At 38.0% G+C, this 20,563-nt stretch overlaps 1 protein-coding gene and 1 pseudogene across 4 annotated transcripts in view; one reads left to right on the top strand and one right to left on the bottom strand.

The window, feature by feature from the left end:
* PIP4P2 (phosphatidylinositol-4,5-bisphosphate 4-phosphatase 2) overlaps window positions 1-20,563 on the top strand; it is a 115,205-nt gene that overhangs the window by 53,995 nt on the left and 40,647 nt on the right. For 2 of the 4 annotated variants that reach the window (XM_037802968.1, XM_037802967.1), the window contains exons 2-3: window positions 2,754-2,895; window positions 5,562-5,955. In XM_037802968.1, the coding sequence (XP_037658896.1) occupies window positions 5,850-5,955 (106 nt within the window). In that variant the 5' untranslated portion in view covers window positions 2,754-2,895; window positions 5,562-5,849. Of the gene's footprint in view, window positions 1-1,993; window positions 2,142-2,444; window positions 2,896-5,561; window positions 5,956-20,563 lie in introns of those variants that run through there. The other 2 variants (XM_037802966.1, XM_037802965.1) reach the window with 2 other exon arrangements.
* LOC119509107 lies at window positions 1,643-5,949 on the bottom strand (annotated as a pseudogene).

The following is a 20,563-nucleotide window of genomic DNA, read 5'->3' as shown; positions in this document are numbered from 1 at the left end:
TTTGTAAACTAATAAATCCTCTTTAAAAAAGAGATTATGTTCTGGTATTTTGCATAACGGCACCTTTAGCAAACTGGAACATAAGGCAAAAGTATTTTTTACCAAAATAATTTGTTACAATGGTGACTAGCATAGCAAGTGGTCACATTTTCAGTACATATTATCAATCTTCCTATCCTCCTCTTGCAGTTGTGTTTACCTCTATCATAGCAAGGTATGATGACAGTGTTGTCATCTTTGTAGCCCCAGAATTTAGTACCAAATACTTATATTTAGCAGGTGTACCAGTTTGTATATATTATGCCCCCCAGAAAAAGCCATGTTCTTTGATGCAACCTTGTGGGGGAAGACATATTAGTGGGGATTAAGTTGGAACATTTGGATTAGGTTGTTTCCATGGAAATGCGTCCAACCCAACTGTAGGTGATAACTCTGATTGGATAACTTCCATGGAGGCCCGCCCATTCAGTATGGGCCTTGATTAGTTTACTGGAGCACTATATAAGCTCAGACAGAAGGAATGAGCTTGCTACAGCTCAGAGGGACACTCTGAAGAATGCCCAGGAGCTGAGAGAGGAGCTGCAGATGAGAGACAGTTTGAAGATGGCCATTGAAAGCAGACTCTTGATCCGGAGAAGCCAGAGAGGACAAACGCCCCAAGAGCAACTGAGAGTGACATTTTGAAGAGGAGCTGTGGCCTAGAGAGGAACATCCTGGGACAAAGCCATTTTGAAACCAGAACTTGGAGCAGACACCAGCCACGTGCCTTCCCAGCTAACAGAGGTTTTCTGGACGCCATTGGCCATCCTCCAATGAAGGTACGTGATTATTGATGACTTACCTTGGACCCTTTATGGCCTTAAGACTGTAACTTTGTAACCAAATAAACCCCCTTTATAAAAGCTGATCCATTTCTGGTGTTTTGCATTCTGGCAGCATTAGCAAACCAGAACAGCAGGCAAAAATGTTTGAATCAATGAAATGTGAATTCTGAGGCAACAGTCATATATATTTATATATATTTATGTATCTCATCTATCCATCTCTACAGGTTATTAAATAAACTCTACTCCATGAGGTATAAACATGAAGTGCTTACAGTTTTCTCCAAATGTAACCCTAACAAGACCATTTAAAATCCCCCCTTGCACCTGTAGCAGATATCATATCATATTATCACATCTTGGACAGGTTCCACAACTTCCTGGTCACTTTTGGGAGGGGTTATACTTCTGCTGTAATAGAGTAATTTGAAAATCCACAGCTATCCAGAGAAAAAGGTAACAAAATATGAGGCATTGAGAATATGGCTGTGCTTTAATTTGGATCTTAAGTTTCTAATTGTAACAGTGACCATACTTCTAGATAAACAATGTCCACTAGCTGTGAATATACATCTAATCATAATATTATAGTAATTCACCTTGTACCATAAAAATGTCAAATACTCCATAAACTCATGTGTGTTGTATCTTGATTTTTTTCATAAGAATTCACATTCAGAGACATGTTTCTGAAGATTAAATGAAATATTGCCTGTCAATTTGCTTCTCAAACAATTTTTTTAAACAGCATAATTAATTCTTTAAAGCAGTTTTATTGACATGGGGAATCTAGTTACTTCATAATAAGGTTCGTGGACTGTAATACAAAAAGAATGCAGATATTTTCCAGAACATATGACAGATATTAGCTTTAAAGTTTATAACTTTTAAGAAATCCATGGGGAAAAAAGTGATATAAATTTAAGCTTCTTTTCAGATGTTTAAAAATTTCTGTAAATCTTTTTTTCCCAAGATTAATCAGTATACAAAAGATACTGAATATATTGCCTGGTCTTAAGGTGGGGAAACTCTCTTTTATATAATAAAATCATCTTCTGATTCATCTTGATCCAAGTCCTGGTTGTCTGAGGGCAGATTCTTCTTGAGAGGTGGAACATTGTAATGGAAAGCGTCAACTTTGTCTGTTGGTTGGTATTGTTTGATTTCAGTGAGGAAGCCACTTCCAACCCAATCCAGAACAACAGCCTGACCCAGAATACTTCTCAGAAAGAGGGATGACATCAAGCATGTTCTGGAACCTTATCATTGCAAAAGGGTCAGTCCTTGGAGGGTGGATTCTGTCAGTTTTGCCAGGAGGTAGGTCAAATATTGGTCCCTTTTCCTCAATGCAGTTTGCAGAATTACTGTCTGGACTGCAGCCTACCCACTGGTACCTGGCTGTCCACATGGTGTAATCTTGAACTGAAGATTCCCAAAACAGGATGAGGAGAGAGCCAGGACAAGCCTCCTGCACTTTAGGAACCTCTGCATCGTGACCAGCTTAGCACACTCAGGCCCCAGCTGCTGCACACCAACCTCACGATTAGGAAATGTAGCAGGATGCTCACTGTCCCTTTTAGAAAAGGTTCCAAAACTTCCAAACCCTGCCAAGAACTCATCACAATTTCTGAATCATGCTCAAGAAGAGAAACTTCAAAGCTGAGTTCTAATCTAGAAGAATGAATTGTCAGATTTCAGATAAACAGTTTCTTCTTCACAGACTCAGTTTCTCCTGTTGGGTCTCTGGCTCCCTTTACCTCAAGAAAGTAGTTAAGAATTTTCAGTCACAAGGAGCTTGATAGAAGAGAAAAATTATTGCACATTCTCCTGCTTCTTCAAACCAGTTATTTCTTATGAGTTTGATTTTATTCTTAAATGAAGGTGGTAGGGAGATAAGGAGAACACATAATTTGTATTTTTATTTTACAGGTTTCTGGATCAACAGGTACTGTACCCAAGGAACTCACCTGCAGACTCGTACTCAGTGAGTCTTACAGGCTTCTGGATTTGATTTAGAAGACAAGATTCTGGGCTCTGGTGATTAGATGAGATTTTGGGGTCTTGAAAATGGGTAAGGATAGTTTGCTTGTGGGAGGGATGTAAATCATTGTGTCCAGAGGGCAGACTGTGGTAGATTGTTATATAATGGCCTTCAATGAATCATGTCTTTCTGTGTTCCGTGCACCTTTGCAATGTAACACTGCCATTCCTCTCATGAAGAGATGGAACCTGTTACTCCACTGGTTGTGTGAGTTCCTTTAGAATATGGTGGAAGTGAATTTGTTTAAAAATCAGAGCCTAGATTTTCAGGGGCCTCACAGCTTCCACCATCACCCTTGGAGAATACTACTTTGAGACTAACAAGCATGTGAAGAAGCCTGGAACAAAAAACTGTATGGAGAGAGATGCCCAGCCATCCTAGCTGTTCCACCTGAGCCCAAACCCCAGGCAACTTGCCAGCTGAATCTAGCAGGATGAGTAAGCCCAGGAGAGACTGACAGAATAACCCCAAATCAAACTACAGAATCATGAAAAAGAATAAATCATTTTGTTTTTAGCCACTGGGTTTTGATGTGGTTTGTTAGCAATAGAGCACTGCAACATTAGCTTAAGTCCATTACATCTCTTACTAGCTCACATATTATCCATTTATATAAAACCTTTTATTCTAACAGATACATTAGTTCATTTCATGAATAGAGTTGGCAAAATATCAGTCATAAAAATGCCTTAGATAAATGAATATTATTCAACATTTACTGAGCAACCATAAAATACAATATTCCCTCTAAATTAGAAATGAAGCAATGCTCATCTAAGAAAAGTGTTTGTTTTTTGCTTTTTATCTAACTCAACATATAATCTCTGTATACTTACCACCTTTTAAAATAGTGTATGAAGAATAATTGTCATTAGCTGAGTCACCCTCAAATGAGTTCTGAAATGGATAAATAAATCATACAAAGAAAAAAAACTTTATACTGAATGTTGCCTGGGCAATTTAGAAACCCTTGTACAAAGATGGAACAATAAAAACACTGGTCAGTCAGTTGGCAAAATTGTCATCTTCATCAAAGAGTTGAGAAATGCTCCTAACTTTTTCCTGCTAAACAGTTTGCTTTAGTAAGATTTTGGGACTATGTAGGATTTCACTCGTTTATTTATTTGGGAAATATTTATTGAGTGTCTACTAAACATAAGGCACTGTGCTAGCTAAGTACTGGAGAGTTAATAGTGAATAGGATAGCTATGGTTTTTGACCTCACAATGTCAGTTGAGGATGTAGGGTGGGAATGGAAAAGTGCACACTCTGTTACAATAGAGTGTGAATGTGATATGACAGGACACCATAGCAGTAGGATTTTAGTGATTCTTCTTAAAAGGTTACATTTGATTTAATGGTCTCCAGGTTGCAACTCGAGGAATACCCTGTTCATTTTGTTAATTACATACACTTTTGCAGGGAGGGCTACTTCTTGATTCCTTCCCTTTCTGAGTTCCTGAAGACCCATAATTGTCCTAGGATCATATCATTTGGGGGATCTTGTATTGTACCCTGATGCTACTGATCCACAAAAACTGCCACATAATAGAAAACATCATTCTTTGATTTTTCTCCTTAGAATTTCCAGCTGGTGCCTAAATGGATTTTCTGGAAGAAAGAGTAAACTGGTACAATATGTCTCCAGAGAGCAAAAGACCCTTAATGTAATATAAGAAGCAGTTTCAAATGTCTAAAGTCTGCTTTTCCTCATGCCTCTTTAAAGCTAAGCTGGGACTATCAGCCTCATTTTTGGTTCGTTCTCTGTGCAACCTCTCAGACATCTTGAGGACAGAGACCATGCCCTATTCATCTCTGTAGACCCAATAAGCATGTAATAAATACTGAATGGTTTAAAGAATCTTTGCAGGAAAATTACCATTCAAAACCAAGGCTATTTTTCTATTGCATTTATATCTGGTTTGTTTTGGTATTCATGTAAATCTCTCCCTTTAGGATAATATGGCAAACTACCAATTAAAGAAAAGGAAAATAAAAGTAAACACAGAAAGCAAGAACTGTGCTTAGCTTTCTCCCCTCTTATTTACATGTGAAAGTTTATTTTAAAACATTGTCTCAGAAAATTGCTTTAAATTGTCCTGTATTATTCCTAAACATCATTATCTGCCAGAGACAATATAGAACAAAAACAAAACTAAATGGTAACCTATTTTGTAAAATGAAACTTGAAAAAACCAACACACTTTGTATAGTTTTAATAAGGAACTGTTACTAGAGTGCCAAATGCCTATTAAAAAACCAACAAGGAAAAGAAAGGTATGCCAACAAACATTCAAAAATTTCTACTTCCTCTTACACAAGAGAGGTTGAACAATGATTTCAAAACAAAAGAAGAGCCCCTCAAGAACGAATTGATAATCCTAAGAATAAGCTTTTTAAAAAATAACTACTGCCAAGTTTTGGCAGCAGAGTCGCTCCTCCTCGGAGGGGCTAAACTGATATTTGTGTTTGCTCCAGGTTTTCTGTAATCAAGTCACAGGCCTTTTCACTTGCCCTCTATCAGGCTGCCCTTTCTCCTTTTCTTTAATTAGGAAAATGTACAATACAAAGAGAGAAAGAGTTGTCACGCATTGCCCTCCATTTGTACCCCCCCCCCCCCTTTTGGGTTACTTTGCACCTTCCCTTCCCCGCATTTCCCAACTGGTCCTAATTTATTCCCCCCCTTTTTTTTTCAGGCTGGCTAGGCTCCTGCTCCTCCTTTTTCCCCTCCTCCTCTCCAGTCTCTTTCTTTCTCCTTTCCCCCTCATGCTTCCCAGCGCGCATCCCCTCCCCCGTCCCTCAGCCCCGCACCGTCTCCTCTCCCCACCTCCTGCCTTGTGACACATCCTGGACTCTGCCGGAGGCGGCAGCAGCGGCGGCGAAGGCAGCAGCAGCAGCGGCGGCGGCGGCTGCACTAGACGCCTCCTCCACCCAAGCCGCAACCCCCGGCTCAGCCTCTCTCTGGCCCCGCCGCTACTGCAGTCATGGCTGCTGATGGGGTGGACGAACGCTCGCCTCTGCTATCAGCATCCCATTCGGGGAATGTCACTCCCACGGCCCCACCGTACTTACAAGAAAGCAGCCCCAGAGGTAAGGCCGGCGTAGAGCTTTCCACTTTGCAAAGAAAAGCCTGGAATTCTAAAGACCTAGTTGCTCAAGCTCACTTGGGCTGGGAGAGACATGCTGGCTGTGTCTTCCGAAGGAGAGCCTTCTTGCCTGATAGCTCTACCGCAGGGCTCTTTCTTCTGGCGTGTGTGTGTGTGTGTGTGTGTGTGTGTGTGTGTGTATCCACTTCTTGTTGACCAGGGTAAATGATGTGACAAGAATTTCCGGAGCTGAGCTTTGCTGTTCTAGAGCAGCTCCTAAGTGCAGCTGGGAGGTGGTGCAAATCTTTCACAATCATTCACAAATCCTTTTAGGTTGCTGAGAGGCAGAGAGTACTGCTCACCTTGGTATCTGTCCTTGAAAGGGCTTTAAACTTGAAAATATGCTTCCCTTACCATTCACTCACCAGTGCTCTGTCCAATCAGGGAATTGCCTTCCCAAATGAATTTAGTTAATCAACATTCCTGTTATGTCTAAAATGCCTGCCCTTCCTTACTACTACTTGTAAGGAGTATGTGTTAGCTTTAGTTGTGAATGAGAAGGAAGAACCTAACTTTGATAGAGGGAACAGATGGGATATTTTTTATGTGTATCTGGGTGAGGTTGAAATGAACTTCTACAAAGTAATTCAAGTTAATGCTACATATATTTCTATTTCTTTTCTCAAGATAGACTCAAAAAAAGATGTGATGTTAATGGGATTTTGAGAAGAAGGGGAAATCTATTAACAAACTATCCAATTTCTTCAAAGCTCTTATATTTGTTCTAAGCCTTTTAGTTGATTCCTATAATAGAAACAAGGTGGGGTCAGGAGTTTTGGAAAATGGAGGGCAAGACTGAGAAATCACTTAGGGTAGTAAAAAGGTTGGTCAAACATGGCAATTGCAAATCTAGCTCTTAAGTGCATCTCATTCCTTTTTGGCTGAATGTGAGGGATGTTTCAAAACCTAAGAAGGCAGAAAGTTAATGCTTTTGAAAATATGGGCAGATCATGTCTAAGTTGTCTAAGTTTGTCTAAGTTAAAGTTTGGAATTGGAATAGCTACAGAGCAGGTTAAACTTGTCTAGTACTAAATATCCCATTTAATACATTAGTTGTAAAGCAACACTCAGAATCTTAGTCCAGGACAGATCTTAAAGCAGGAAAAAGGAAAAAGATGTTTAGCTGTGAATAATTCAGTGAGATCTATGGGTTGTGAAACAAGGTGCAAAGTGGAACAGAGACTCTTACTGAAAACCCACAAGTCATGTTTGTTGGTCAGCATTAAACTTGTGTCCAAGGATGTCAGATGGGGCAATTTCCTTTAATGGACGAATTTGATATTAATATTTTACTGTTATTTAAGTTGTATGGTCTAGAATGGGTTTAAATTCATTAGTGAATAATTCAACTTCATCTAGTTACCCTTTTAAGACAAAATATTTGACAGTTAAGAGACAGAACTTTGATTTAGGTCATTGGCATACAACCTATTCTCATGCTCTCTGCCTTGACTCCATATTTTTGTTTGTATTTTTAGTCAAGTAGTGGCCAAATTATTCCTCCCCCAAAACAGTCACACTCATAGGCGTGGTTGTAGATTTCATTGTCACTTACCAGGTATTTGTTTAACCTGATACAACTTCTTACACTGCATAGTAAGGTACAAGTTCCAGTTCAGCCATTGAGAAAAGGTAGTTTCATCCTAGAAAAATTTCAACAACCACAAAAATTCAATAAGTTAGCAAAAAGCTCTTTCTGCCTTGATGTATACTAGTTTTGTTTTTTTTTTTTTCAAGTGGTGAGTGAGACAGGTTAGATAATCAAGACACTAATTTCATACGGTATAAATAATATCAGGAAGGAAGAAGCAAAAATGAGAAGTACAAGAACTGTATGTATATTTTTGACAGAATGCCTTTCCTTAAAAATAACAAATAAGCATCTTCTAAAGATTATTTTTATACTATTTCCATATTGGCCTAATCAAAATAGGCTCAGCTATTATATGAGATTAAATTCTAGAAGACGGGGATTAGTCATTCATTCAGTAATTTATTGGACATTTCAATGTGCCAGGCACTGCTGTAGGTGCACAAGACAGATGAAACCCATGCCCTTGTGGGTTCAATGTTGTAGTGAGGACAGAGAATAAATAAACATATGATGCTTATTTCAGATAATAAGGAAAACTCTGTCGCTAGACCAGATGTTTTAGTAGTTGAAAACAATTAGAGTTGAATGTTGGAATTCAAAAGACAGAATCCAGTTTTCGATAATGAATTTTGCTGTCTGAGTTTATGGTACCATTGATAATTTTTTTTAAAAAAAAGGGACGTTAAGAGCCGTAACTAGATAATATTTTCTTCAATCCAACACTTTGTTATCTGTATCACTTTCTAAGAACAGAAATCTGAGCTTCTACCCCAAAATGAACTATTCTGTTTCAGCTTGAAAGTCAATGGAGTATTTATTTCTAGACCAGTTATTGATGGTGTAGGGGGAGCAGTTAGTACTGTACATCTGATTTTAGCACAAGTAGAGGTATGTTTCTACTGTCAGTATTGAATTTCTTCATGAAGTAGGAAATGGCCTCTCCTGAGATTATGATGCTCAACATGGAACACTTGTCAGTTTATGTGAAGGCAAAGAAATGGACATCAAAGATAGTTTCAGATTCATTTGAAAGGACATTGGAAAAATATCATAAAACTTTTGCAATCTGGATGCCATTAATTGATTTGTATATACATTTGCTAATTTTTTAGGTAGGGTATGGCAAAAAAAAATGTCCTCTACATATTTGAGATTTCATCTATGAACAATGGTTTATATTTTGGGTTGTCTAATTATCTATGTCTTAAATATGAAAATGTATTTTGAGATTATATACTCCACTATAAATTTATAAAGGGAAAAAGTCATTTGCTATACACAGTTTGATTTAGTTAGTTTCTTTCATCCATTCAGTAATATTTATTGAGAATTATTCAGGCTCTATGTTAGGAGTATAAAAACAGACATGGCTCTTGTTCCATTCAAGTAGGAGAGATAAAGACATAAATCAAATAATAACAAAACAGCAATGAGGATGAGGATGGTGCTGGAAATGTATTAGTGTAATGACAGTATGTAATAGGAAGATTTAAATAGATTAGGGAAGACGTTCCTGAGGGTAGAAGGCTTGATTGAAATCTGAAAGTTGAGCAGGAGTTAACTTGGCAAAAGGAGGATTGGAAGAACATTCTAGGCAAAGGAAAACAGCACATGCAAAAAGCCTTTAGCAGGTTGAAGTATGGCATGTGCAAGGAACTAAAAGCAGGCTAATGTGGCTAAAGTGGAAACAGCATTAGAGAATGTGCTGCAAAATGGGGTGGATGTAGTTGGTAATTACCCCCACCCCCACCTCAAACAACGTCTTCTGAGTTTAAAGAAGTTCCTGCATTGTTCACTCCCCTTGAATTGTGGCTGATCCTGTGACTTGCTTTTGACCTATAGAATAAGGTAAAAGAGATGCTGAGTGACTTTTGAAGCTAAGTCAGAAGAGGTCTTGTAGCTTCTGACTTGGTCTCTTGTAAAGGGAACTTTGGGGTAAGTCACTTGCCAAAAAGAAGCTGAATACATGAGACCCCCATTCTTGGAGTGGTCCTCAGACATGTGAGTGAAGAAGCCATCTTGGATGCTCACCCCAGTTGTGCCTTCAGATAAACCAAGCCCCGCCGACTTCTTCCTGCAACTGTGTGAGATGCTCAAAGTGAGAACCACCCATCTGAGGCTGATCAATCCACAGAACCATGAGAGATAATATTAAATTGCTATTTACAACCACTAACTTTTAAAGTGATTTGTTATACAGCAATGGATGACCAGAACAATAACTATGAGTCATTTCGAACAGGGTATTGTTGGTCTTGCTAAGGAATTTTGCCTTAAGCTAAGGGATGACCTAATTTAGACCTTTGTTTTCCAAAAGAAAAAAAAAAAAATCACTCTATAGATTAAAGAATGAATTAGAGGAGAGGCTGGAGTGAATGAGAATAGATGACTTGAGTAGCTATTGAAATAATTCAGGTAAATCCAGTGAATTATGATGGTCTCTTGGACTCAGGTGGTGGTAGAGTTGGAGACAAGTGAGATGGCGTTAAGGAGGAAAATTTAACAGTGTTTGATGATGAATTGCGTGTGGGAGTGAGAAGGAGATGGCAACGATATCTCCTAGATTTCTGGCTTGCACAATTAGAATGTATGATTGCCAACAATGAGATTGAGAACAAGAGAGGAGGACCAAGCTTTGGGAATCACAGATCATGAGCTTAGTTTTAGTCATGATGCATTTAAGAAGTTTTCAAATATCCAAGAAGAAATGTCAGATAGGCAATTAGATCTGCATGTGTAGGGCTAAGAAATGAGGCCTGAGCTGAAAATACATAATTCTGAGTTATTTGCATATAGGTGACAGCTAATCACATGGATGTGGATTCAGAGCTTCCCAAGCCTCACCAGTGTGCCATAGAATGTGCCCAGAATGGACTGCACATGTGCTAAGATATGATTACCCTGAGCCCTTGGGGCAGCTGAAGCCTTCAAGCCAGTAAAGGCCAGCTCTGAAAAGCCATACACAAACCGTTATTTTCTCTGGGTGCTACAATGTGATAAAGTTCGGGATACTCCATAGGAGATCACCTAGAGAGAAAGAATAAAGTAAAGAGAAGAGAGAGCCTAGGACAGTGCCTAATTAGAGCGAAATGAACCTCCAAAAATCCTGATAAACAGCTACCAGCAAAAGAGGAGAATATCTGGGAGATTATACTACTGTTGAATGAAGGGCAAGACAATACTTCAACAAAGAGGGAGTGGTCAAGCATGTCAAAAGTGACAAGGAAAAACAAATAAGATAAAGTCTAAAACAATGTCTATTGAACTTAGTGTCATGGAGGTCACTGGTGACCTTAGTGAGAGTTGTTTATATATGCTTATATTTGAGGTCTTTTTAAATAATTGAAGTATTCTTCATTTCCATCTAATGTGATATTTTAATTTATTTATTTTAATTACAGAATGACTGTGAAGCAACTTAACTTCAATGAAAACGTGAATGCTCCCGTATTCTGAGACACATTTAAGTTGCCTATGAATATAATTGTGTTTTAGAAGACACTGCCATTTCCTTTTCACTTTTGTTTCACTTTCTAAAAATGTATAAATTTGAAATTATTTGAGGAAATGTTTTCAGTGATTAGAAAAATAAATGAATTAATTCCTGGCTTGAAAAATACATTATTTGATACCTGTTCTTGTACTTCTTAGAAATTCTACAGTAAAGAAGGTATACTTTTAATCATCCTCTAATGTTCTATACTTGGAGAAGTCTAAGGTTAGAGATTGTGCCTTAGTTTAAAGTGGAGCAAATTCTTAGGTCGTTTAAAACTGTGATACACTAAGCCAAACTTTAATGAACTCAAACCCTTGAATGCATTTTGGCTGTCTTTCTAATTTCTGAATCTCCCTGCATCCTTGCAGAGTGTAGGGTTGGCTGTAGGTTGGCAGGAAGAAATGATGCAGATTCAGAGACCCATAGCACACATGCCACCCACTGTAAGGTTAGACTAAAGTCATACTGTATTTGCCAGGGATCCTGAAACTCACTGGAAGCCAGGTTGTCACAATGAGCAGGAAAAGAGGCAGATATTTATTAGAAGCTGCCTGAGGCTCCCCACAGCCCTAATGGGAGTACACATCTGCTGTGCTACTAAGCAAGACAATGTCTTGCTGAATGTGAGAAACTTAATTTTTTGCTGTGCTAATGTTAATGCCCCATTTAAGCTAGTGTTTACAAACTGATTCTTGAATCAAAATCTGCTTCATTGAGGCCCTATCCTCATGAAGGGAAAAAAGAGCCCAAACACTGGCGAAGTATATATCTGCTCAAGCTTTTTGGTATAGTGGCAAGCCCATTTCCTATTATAATCCTTTTCCATTATTCTGCAGACTTCTGGCTCCATGATTCTTTTATTCTATTTTATAATGCCTACATTTCCTCCTGGCTCTACCCAGCAGCTTTAAAACATTAATCAAGGAATGTTTCATTCATTCAGCCATCCTTTCAAATATTTGAGTGCCTATTATACTGTTCCAGATGGTGGAGAGCTTACATTCCAGTGAGAGTTAAGAAAATAAAGCAGGCTATGAGGATAGAGAGTAGCTGGCTGGGTGGGAGAGTATTTCAGATGAGGAGTTCAGGAAAGATACCTCAGAGATAACAGCTGCTCAGAGACCTGAAATTTTAGGAGGAATCAGCCATTTGAAAATTTAGAGGAAGAGTGTTCCATGTAGCAGGAAGGAGTATAAAGATGTGGTTGAATAAGCAAGGAGGACGGTGGTTAGGGGGGAGTGTGGCAGGTGAGGATAGAATGGGAAGATGAGGGAAGACCAGCAGAGCTGTGTGGGCAACGATGAGATGCTGGAATTGTGTCCTGAGGCTAGTGGTTTTGGAGCAAAGGTGAGACATGAAGTGTTTTACCTTTTAAGAAAAGCATCCTTATTGGTGTATGGTAAATGGACTATTGGAGGATACTAAGAGAAGATGTGTGGCCAAAAAGGAAGCTGTCAGATAGAATAGGCAAGAGGTGATGGTAGTATGTACTGTGATAGAGGTGAGAGAAGCAGTGAGTTATGGTGGGATTTAGGACATGTTTTGAACATGGAGCAGGACTTGCTGATGAATGGAATCAGTGGAAAGAAAGAAATCAAAATGTCCCCAAAATGACCTTAAGCATCGGTTTAAGGGTTTACTATTGTCTGAGATGGGCAAACAGGTAGAAGAGTTGGTTAGGTGTGTGTGTTGGGGGTGGGGGGGGGGTGGGGGGGAGTGGAGAAGGACAGTGGAAACCAATATTCTGTTTTAGAGATGTTTAGTTTAAAATACCTATTAGGCATCATAGAATTGGAGAGGTCAAGTAGGCAGTTTGATGTACTGTGTGAGGAGACAATGGAGCTGAAGAGAAAATTTCATTCCAGAATTATTTATTAAATGCCTGGTAGCACTTCACTGTGGTGGGAGATGATGCTCTCAACTTCCAAGTTATTTCCAAGTACCATGTAAACTCTTTTCAGGAATGTCATACCTTTAGGGTAGAGCACTGGTAAAATCTTGCAAGATTTGCCAGATGGATGCAGATGTTGAAGAAGAGAGGATAGATGTTCGTAACTATCTTTGAGGGCAATAAATAATTATCTGGGAAGTGATCCAAATGGAAATGCTAATGCTTTCACTTTGGGGAAAAAGCAGATAATTCTAGATACAGTTTTGTGTGCAGATGTTTTGTGTTTCTTTTTTATAATGATGAAGAGATTAAACAAAACTGGGAATGACTGTCCATTAATAGTTCTGAAAGTCTGAAAGGGAAATAAATTCTTCCTGCTGTTGTCTGTTCTTTTGAGAAGACTTTTCTGCCTTTTTCTTTTCTTTTTTTTGAATAGGAGTTTCTGTTGCTTTGACACTTTTCTAGACTTTCTCTTTTCCCTGGTTGCTGTTGTAAATGAGTCTCTTTTACACTGTAAAAAAAAAGAAGAAGAAGAAGAAGAAGAAGAAGAAAGCTTGGCTTCTCTTCCTGGACTTCAAGTGAGTTCCTCCAAACATTGTGTAGCTAAATCCCTTTATAGTCTCAGAGAATATCTGCCACCAGGTGTGGTTTGATCATTATAAAGAATGGGAGTCCTGAGACTTCTCTTTCTCATCTCTGCCAGTTATTAGCTGCTTGACCTTGGAATAGTTACTTTACTTCTGTGGGCCTTAGTTTCCCACAGATCAAGGGTTGCTTCAACTAGATGTTATATTATGTTCCCTTTTGCGTTTATATTCTGTGACATAGTTGTTCTTTCTAAGGAATCAGGATATACTTAGGGGAATATATCTGTTACTTAAAATGTAGATGTTTACTGTCCTCTGTCTTATTTTACCAGAGCTATTATCACAAATACCACCCAAAGGGTTGGGCTTAACAACAGAGATTTATTGACTCATGGTTTTGAGGCTAGAAGCAGTCCAAAATCAAGATATTGGCAAGTCTTTGTTTCTCCTGGAGTCTAGAGTTCTGGTGCTGGCTGCCAGCAGTCCTTGGGTTCCTTGGCTTATATCTCTGCCTCCTGTTAACATGATGATGTCCTCTCCTTTCTCTGTTGCTCTTCCTGTTGCCTGTGACTTCCTGCTCCTCCTTGTAGTCTTCTCTGACTCTGGCTTCTGGTTTCTTCTCTTTATAACGCCTCCAGTAATCTGGCTTAAGGCCCACCTTGCTTCAGTTGGCCACACCTTAACTAAAAATGACATCTTCAAAGTCCTATTTATAATGGGGTTATACCCACAGGAATACGGATTAGGATAGGAATATGTGTTTATTGAGGTACAGAATTTAACCTACCACATGCTCTCTTACTTTACTCTCTTACTTCTGGTATCACTCTTTCATTTAAATTACTATTTTTTTTTTCAGTACCTTTTGGAAATGGGAGAAATAGTATGTTGACAATTAGGGAATGGTACACGCCTCTTTTAAGGATCAGAACCCCAGCTAACATACAATGTTTTATTCCCCTGTAGAGTGTATTCTCATGTAGCTCATGACTGGTTAGGGCAGTTTGTTGTAAGCAAATTCTTTCTTCTTCCTATATTTTGTGAAGTTGGGATATTTAATCTTGGTAGCTTCAAAATATGTCTTTTAAAATAGTGTACAAGAAGCCCTGAATTGTTCTGTGTTTGAATGTGTGATTTCTACAGAGGGAGAATTTGGGGGAAAACATGTTAGAAGATGAAATGTCATAGGTTCAGAGATTAAATAAAGTGCTAAAATTCACCATCAGAAGAAGAAGCAATGAATGAAGATGATTGTGAGTAGACTTAAAGTGAGGAGATTTTTATGGATACTTGAGTTGTTATTAATCTTAGAATACAGGCCTTTACCCAAATAAACATTGATTTCTACTAAGTTGGTAATACCACTCGAATTACACCTTTCCTAAACGTTTTGAACTGTAATAAGTTTCCAAGTAACTACATGTCCAACTGACTGGATATTTTTGCTCTCATAGTCTATAGATTTGTAACTGTTGGAGCTCAATGAGATCTTAGAAATCAGCTAGCTTTATAGTTGAAGCAATCTCTAGCATAAGGGTTAAATAATTTGGCCAAGGCTTCTCAGCTCATATATGGCAGAGCTAGGAATAAAACTGAGGTTTTATTGACTCCTTGTCCAGTTTTAACTTTACTATATCATGTTTAATTTATAGGATCTATTTTCCATTAGTTGAATTTGTAGAATGGGGAAGGACCCTGAAGATCTAAAGATCTGACTTCCCTGTTTAATACAAAAGAAAACTGAGGTCCAATTCATTGACCACTTTCTATATGCAAGACGTTGTACTAGTTGCCTAGGGGGTACTAATATGTGTCAGTCATGGAGGGTCTTTTCTTTCAAGGAATTATAATTATATATATAGTTTCAGGAGCAATTCATACAATACTGTCTGCTTGTTGCAGAAGTGACAGGAAGAACAAAGGAGGCAATGGCCAATTCAAGAAAGGGTAAAGACATGTCTAGAGAGGATAAGGAATTTGCTATGACCACAGACTGGTTACTTTCAGGATGAGACTAGAAAAGGGCTCTTCTTTCTCCTGCTGAATTATTCCCATATATTATGCTGACTCCCTCAGGTTGAGAGAATAATACGTTCTATAAATCTTTCAGGAAAATGAGGCCAATATATTTAAGCAATTCAGAAGGTAGAAAAATGTTTTGTTTTGTTTTTTAAAGAAGACAAAAAGTTAAATGTTTTAGAAGATGTTCTGCAACTAAAAATCTTATTAATGTTGGTAAAGCTTTTGGAGGTTATCTGTACAATGAAATCTAGGGCAATGACCAGTGCCATTTCAATTTTCGTATTTAGCAATTTTAGAATCATAGAATTTTATGTTTGCACGTGGCCTTATAGGTCACCCAGTCCAACCTTGTTCCTAATGCTTGAATGCACTCCATCTGAATAACTGCTATCATATGTCTAAATAGTTGTACTAAATGACACCTTACTTTCTTCTATGACCATACTTTGAGTCTTTGTATAGCTCTTTTTTCTAGAAATGTATTTCTGCTATTGAACTGAGGTTCAGCTCTTTAAGTCTAGGAAGGAGATGAGTACAGATGTTAAGAGCATGGAATTGGGGATGTTATCACCTTGGTTTGAATCATGGTTCTACCTCCTATGAGTTATGTAACTTTGGAAAAGTTCTGAAATCTTTCCATACCCATTTCTCTATCTATAAAATGGGGGTGGTGATGATGATGATGATGATAACAACAACAATAAACCTAACCTCATAGGAGTGTTGATGGTATTTAAGTTAGTGTATGAGTGAGTGCATATGTGTGAGTTCTGGGATATAGTGACGACTAATTAAGTTTCAGCTACCCATGTCTATTAGTGGATGGTTTTGCCTCTTCTGGCCATCTGAAAAGCTTTATTCCTCTTCCACAGAATAGCCCCTCAGCATTTAAGGATAGCTCTCAATCTCATTCTGAGACTTGTCTTTAGTTCTTTAAACCAATCCTCAAATGACTGGGTTTTGACTTTATTACTATCTTGACTATTCTCTAAATATGCTGCCATTATCACCTCCCTCAGTAAGATATAATACTTTCATCATTAAATCTAAAATGCATTCAATCTTTTTAAATTATTAATGCATTTATTCATTTACCCACTTCCGGGAATTTATCCTACAGATATATGTGCACAGGAATGAATTGATATTTGTACAAATTTATGCATTGCCACACTAAAATAACAAAAGATTGGAAACAACTGAGACTGTGTCTAACTATTGCTGTGTAATGAGTACTTAAAACAACAGCATTCATTTAGTTTGCTTACAAGCTAATATTTGAGTAGGGCTTGGGGAGACAAATTATCTCTGCTGTAATTATCTGGGGCCTCAGATTACTCAATGACTGGGGGCTAGGGAGCATTTCTTTCTCTCCACACAAGTGTAGGGCCTCTCCAGGCAGTCTGTCCATGCGGTCTCACCAGCATGACAACCACAGAGTAATTGGACTTCTTACAAGGCAGTTCAGGGTACTAAAAGCAAGTGTTCTTAGAGAACAAAGTGGAATCTGTATGGTCTTTTATGATCTACTCTTAAATTCAACTAAAGTGTCACTTCTGTGATGTTCTGTTGGTCAAAGCAATCACAAGCCACCCAAATTCAAGGTGAGGCAACATAGACTTCACCTCTAGACAAGAGGAATGTCAAAGAATTTGTGGCCATGTTGTAAAACCACCACAATAAGCCATGACATATCCGCAAAATAGAGTACTCTGCAGCTGGAAAAAAAATGAAGAAACTTTCTATAGACCATTATGGAAAGATAGCCAGGATATATTGTAAAGTGATAGAAGGAAGATGAAAAACAGTGCATAAGGTGTGTACTCCCCTTTGTGTAAGGAAGATGGAGGAAATGAGAATATGTATATGTGTATATTATCTGTATTGGCCTAAAGAAACACCAGAGGATACATAAAACTAATGTGAGTGAGAATCTCTGAAGTAGGGGAACGGTGGATGGGGAGAGAAGTTGGAGTAACAATTCTGAACATACACTTTTTTATGTTACTGTGATAGTTGGAAATATATTACCAATAGACATTTTATATATTAAAAGATTCATTAACACTTTGCCCACATTATATTATTGATGCATGTTTAGTAATCCTTGATAGGTATTTAAAGACTGTGACAGATGCCATTTTTTTGGCCATGTCCCTACATTTCTGTGTGGGTCCTTACAGTTACGTCTATTAAATTTCATCTTGTTTGATTTGGTCCATTACATCAGCCTGTCAAGATCTTAATAGGAAGAGTCCTTTATTGAGATGGGAAGGTATATCACTATATGTATATGATTTTCCCCAAAACCATACTCATTGACTCATACTAGCATCCTCTCTTAGCCGTTTCTGTTTTTTTCCAGAGTGAGTTTACTTTTTACTTCTTATAAGTAGTTGTGCTGGTTTGGATATATTATGTGTCCCCCCTCCCCCACCAAAGACATGTTTTAATCCAGTTTTCTGGGGGGCAGACTGATTAGTCTGTTGATTAGGGTGGAAACATTTGATTAAATTATTCCCATGGAGATGTAGACCTTGCCCATTCAGGATGGGTCTTAATTAAATCACTGGATTTCTATAAGAGAGCTCACAGACAGAAGGAGCAGAGAGCAGCTGGGAGAGACTTTTGGAGGGACACTTGCTGATGCTTGGAGATGCAGACAGAAGGACGTTTGGAGGTACTGAGCTAAGAGAAACCCATTTTGGAGAATGCCATTTTGAAATGCAACCCAAGAGCAAAGAACAGCAGACACCAACCATGTGCCTTACCAGCTGACAGAGGTGTTCCGGTTTCCATCAGCCATTCTTCAGTGAAGGTATCCTCTTGCTGATGCCTTAGTTTGGACACTGTTATGGCCTTAGAACTGTAAATCTGTAGCCAAATAAACCCCCTTTATAAAAGCCAATCCATTTCCTGTATTTTGCATAGCGGCAGCATTGGCAAACTGGAACAGTAGGTCAGTAAGAAAAGGACCTAGAAACTGTTAACATTCAAATTCTACCCATTCATCAAGGCCTTTTTCTTTTATGCAGTCTTTTCTGATCCCTTTCTGGAACATATATGTTCCCAAAGCAGTATCTATAGCCACTCTATATCTTAACTAATACTTATTTGTGTAAATAATCCTACAGAGAGACAAGGAATGAGATAGGATTCCTGTCTCTTTCATTTCTGATACCTACCACAGCTCCGTACACATGATCTGGACACTCAAAAAATATTAGTTGTGTGAATGAATGATAGACTGGGAAAACAAGGAAGGATGGCATGATGCTGCAGACAGAGTGACTTATGGAGTGAAGGTTTTTCAGGGAAATGGAGGAACATGAGAACAAAAGATGGGAGTGATCCAGCAGAGCACATGGCTAGATCCCTTTCCTCACTGGAAATCTTACATGCCGAAGAAAGGATCTCTGCGTCTGTAACTCCTGCTGGCTACAATGGGAACTGCCGTTTTCATGGCTTAACTTCTAGATATCTTTAGCAATATCTGTATTTTGAAATGAAATCTAGTTAACCTATGGGCTAAAAATATGTGAACAGTAGAATTTAAGGGATTTATGCACTAAATATCATTAAGTGCTCATTGTATGTATATCTAAGAGAGTCACCAGACCCCATGTTTGTATATGGTTTTGCCTAGATTTATGGTGAATATTTCCCAAATTCCAAAATTAGTAAAAGGTTGACTTTTCATCCAGAATCTGTTGATTTCTAGATCACTAAAATGGGGGAAATATTTCAAATGTAGAAAAATACAGAGCATAACATATTCATTCATATATTTTACTGTCCAATTGTATCAGACCCTAACATTGTGCCATACTGTTTCATATATTTAAGCAAATAAAACATTACAAATCCAATTGAACCCCCCACCACCACCATCTTGAGGTCAGCCCCCCCCAATATTCTCTCTTTTCTAAAATGTCTTATAAACATTTTTGGGTTTCAAATATATAAGTACATTTTGTAACTGTGATTTATGAATATTTGTAACTGTAAATTATCATTTAATATATATACCTAGTTATAGACAGAGGCATGCCTAACTTTCTCTTAGAAAATGCGCAGTCTGTGATACTCAATGAAAGCCAGCTGTCTAGGAAGAGTGACAGAATAGGGGTTCTTTACCAATTCAGGCTACAGGAGGAGTTTCCTAATTTCTAGGCTTTATTTATATATATATTTGTATATATGTAGTTGTTATTGTTGTTGTTTTTGCCCTGGAAGCCATTTTTTTGGTTTCCTAATTTCTAGGCTAGTGCCTTATTTATATATATATAAATATTTATATATATACAGTTGTAGTTATTGTTTTTTTTGCCCTGGAAGCAATTTTTTTGGTATTAAAAGTGAACATTTCTCTATTTTTCTTGAATCAGATGCTTTCTTGGAAGCAACATTGTAAATAACAGTCTAAGAATGGAGCCATGCAAATAAGTAATATGATTTCCAACAAATCATGTCAGAAAAATTTGAATTTTTAAAATAAACACAATAGTTGATAAAGTAAAAGAAGAATACATAACATCAATTTTCAATAATTGGAAATGGCACCAGTGCCACAGGTACACTACATTATTGGAATAAGATAGAGATACTGCCTTGTGAGAAATATAGAAGGCAGAGCAGAAGCTGTTGGTATGTGGGAACTGGTCATTGGTTATTGGCAGGGCATGAGACATTTCTTGCCAATATCTCCAGTTATATGGCAGTTGCCTACTGACCACTAAGGGAGGAAAAGATATTAATTGAATAGTTTGTATTCATCATCACCTGCTGTATAAGAACACTCAGTTTATTGTTGCCTTAGAGTCTACTATGGAAGATCCTACAAGCAGTACTGGAGGTGCTGGGATATGGGCTGCATTGGTTCCCAGGCTATTAAAATTATGCCTAGTAAGGTATGGCTGTTTTTCTAGAGCTGCTGTTTTGAGAAAGGAGTAAATGGTAAAA

Source organism: Choloepus didactylus, chromosome 14 (assembly GCF_015220235.1).
Source record: "Choloepus didactylus isolate mChoDid1 chromosome 14, mChoDid1.pri, whole genome shotgun sequence".
NCBI lineage: Eukaryota > Metazoa > Chordata > Mammalia > Pilosa > Megalonychidae > Choloepus > Choloepus didactylus.
The sequence above is the reverse complement of the archived record's forward strand: the minus strand, read 5'-3'. Positions and strand labels throughout refer to the sequence as shown.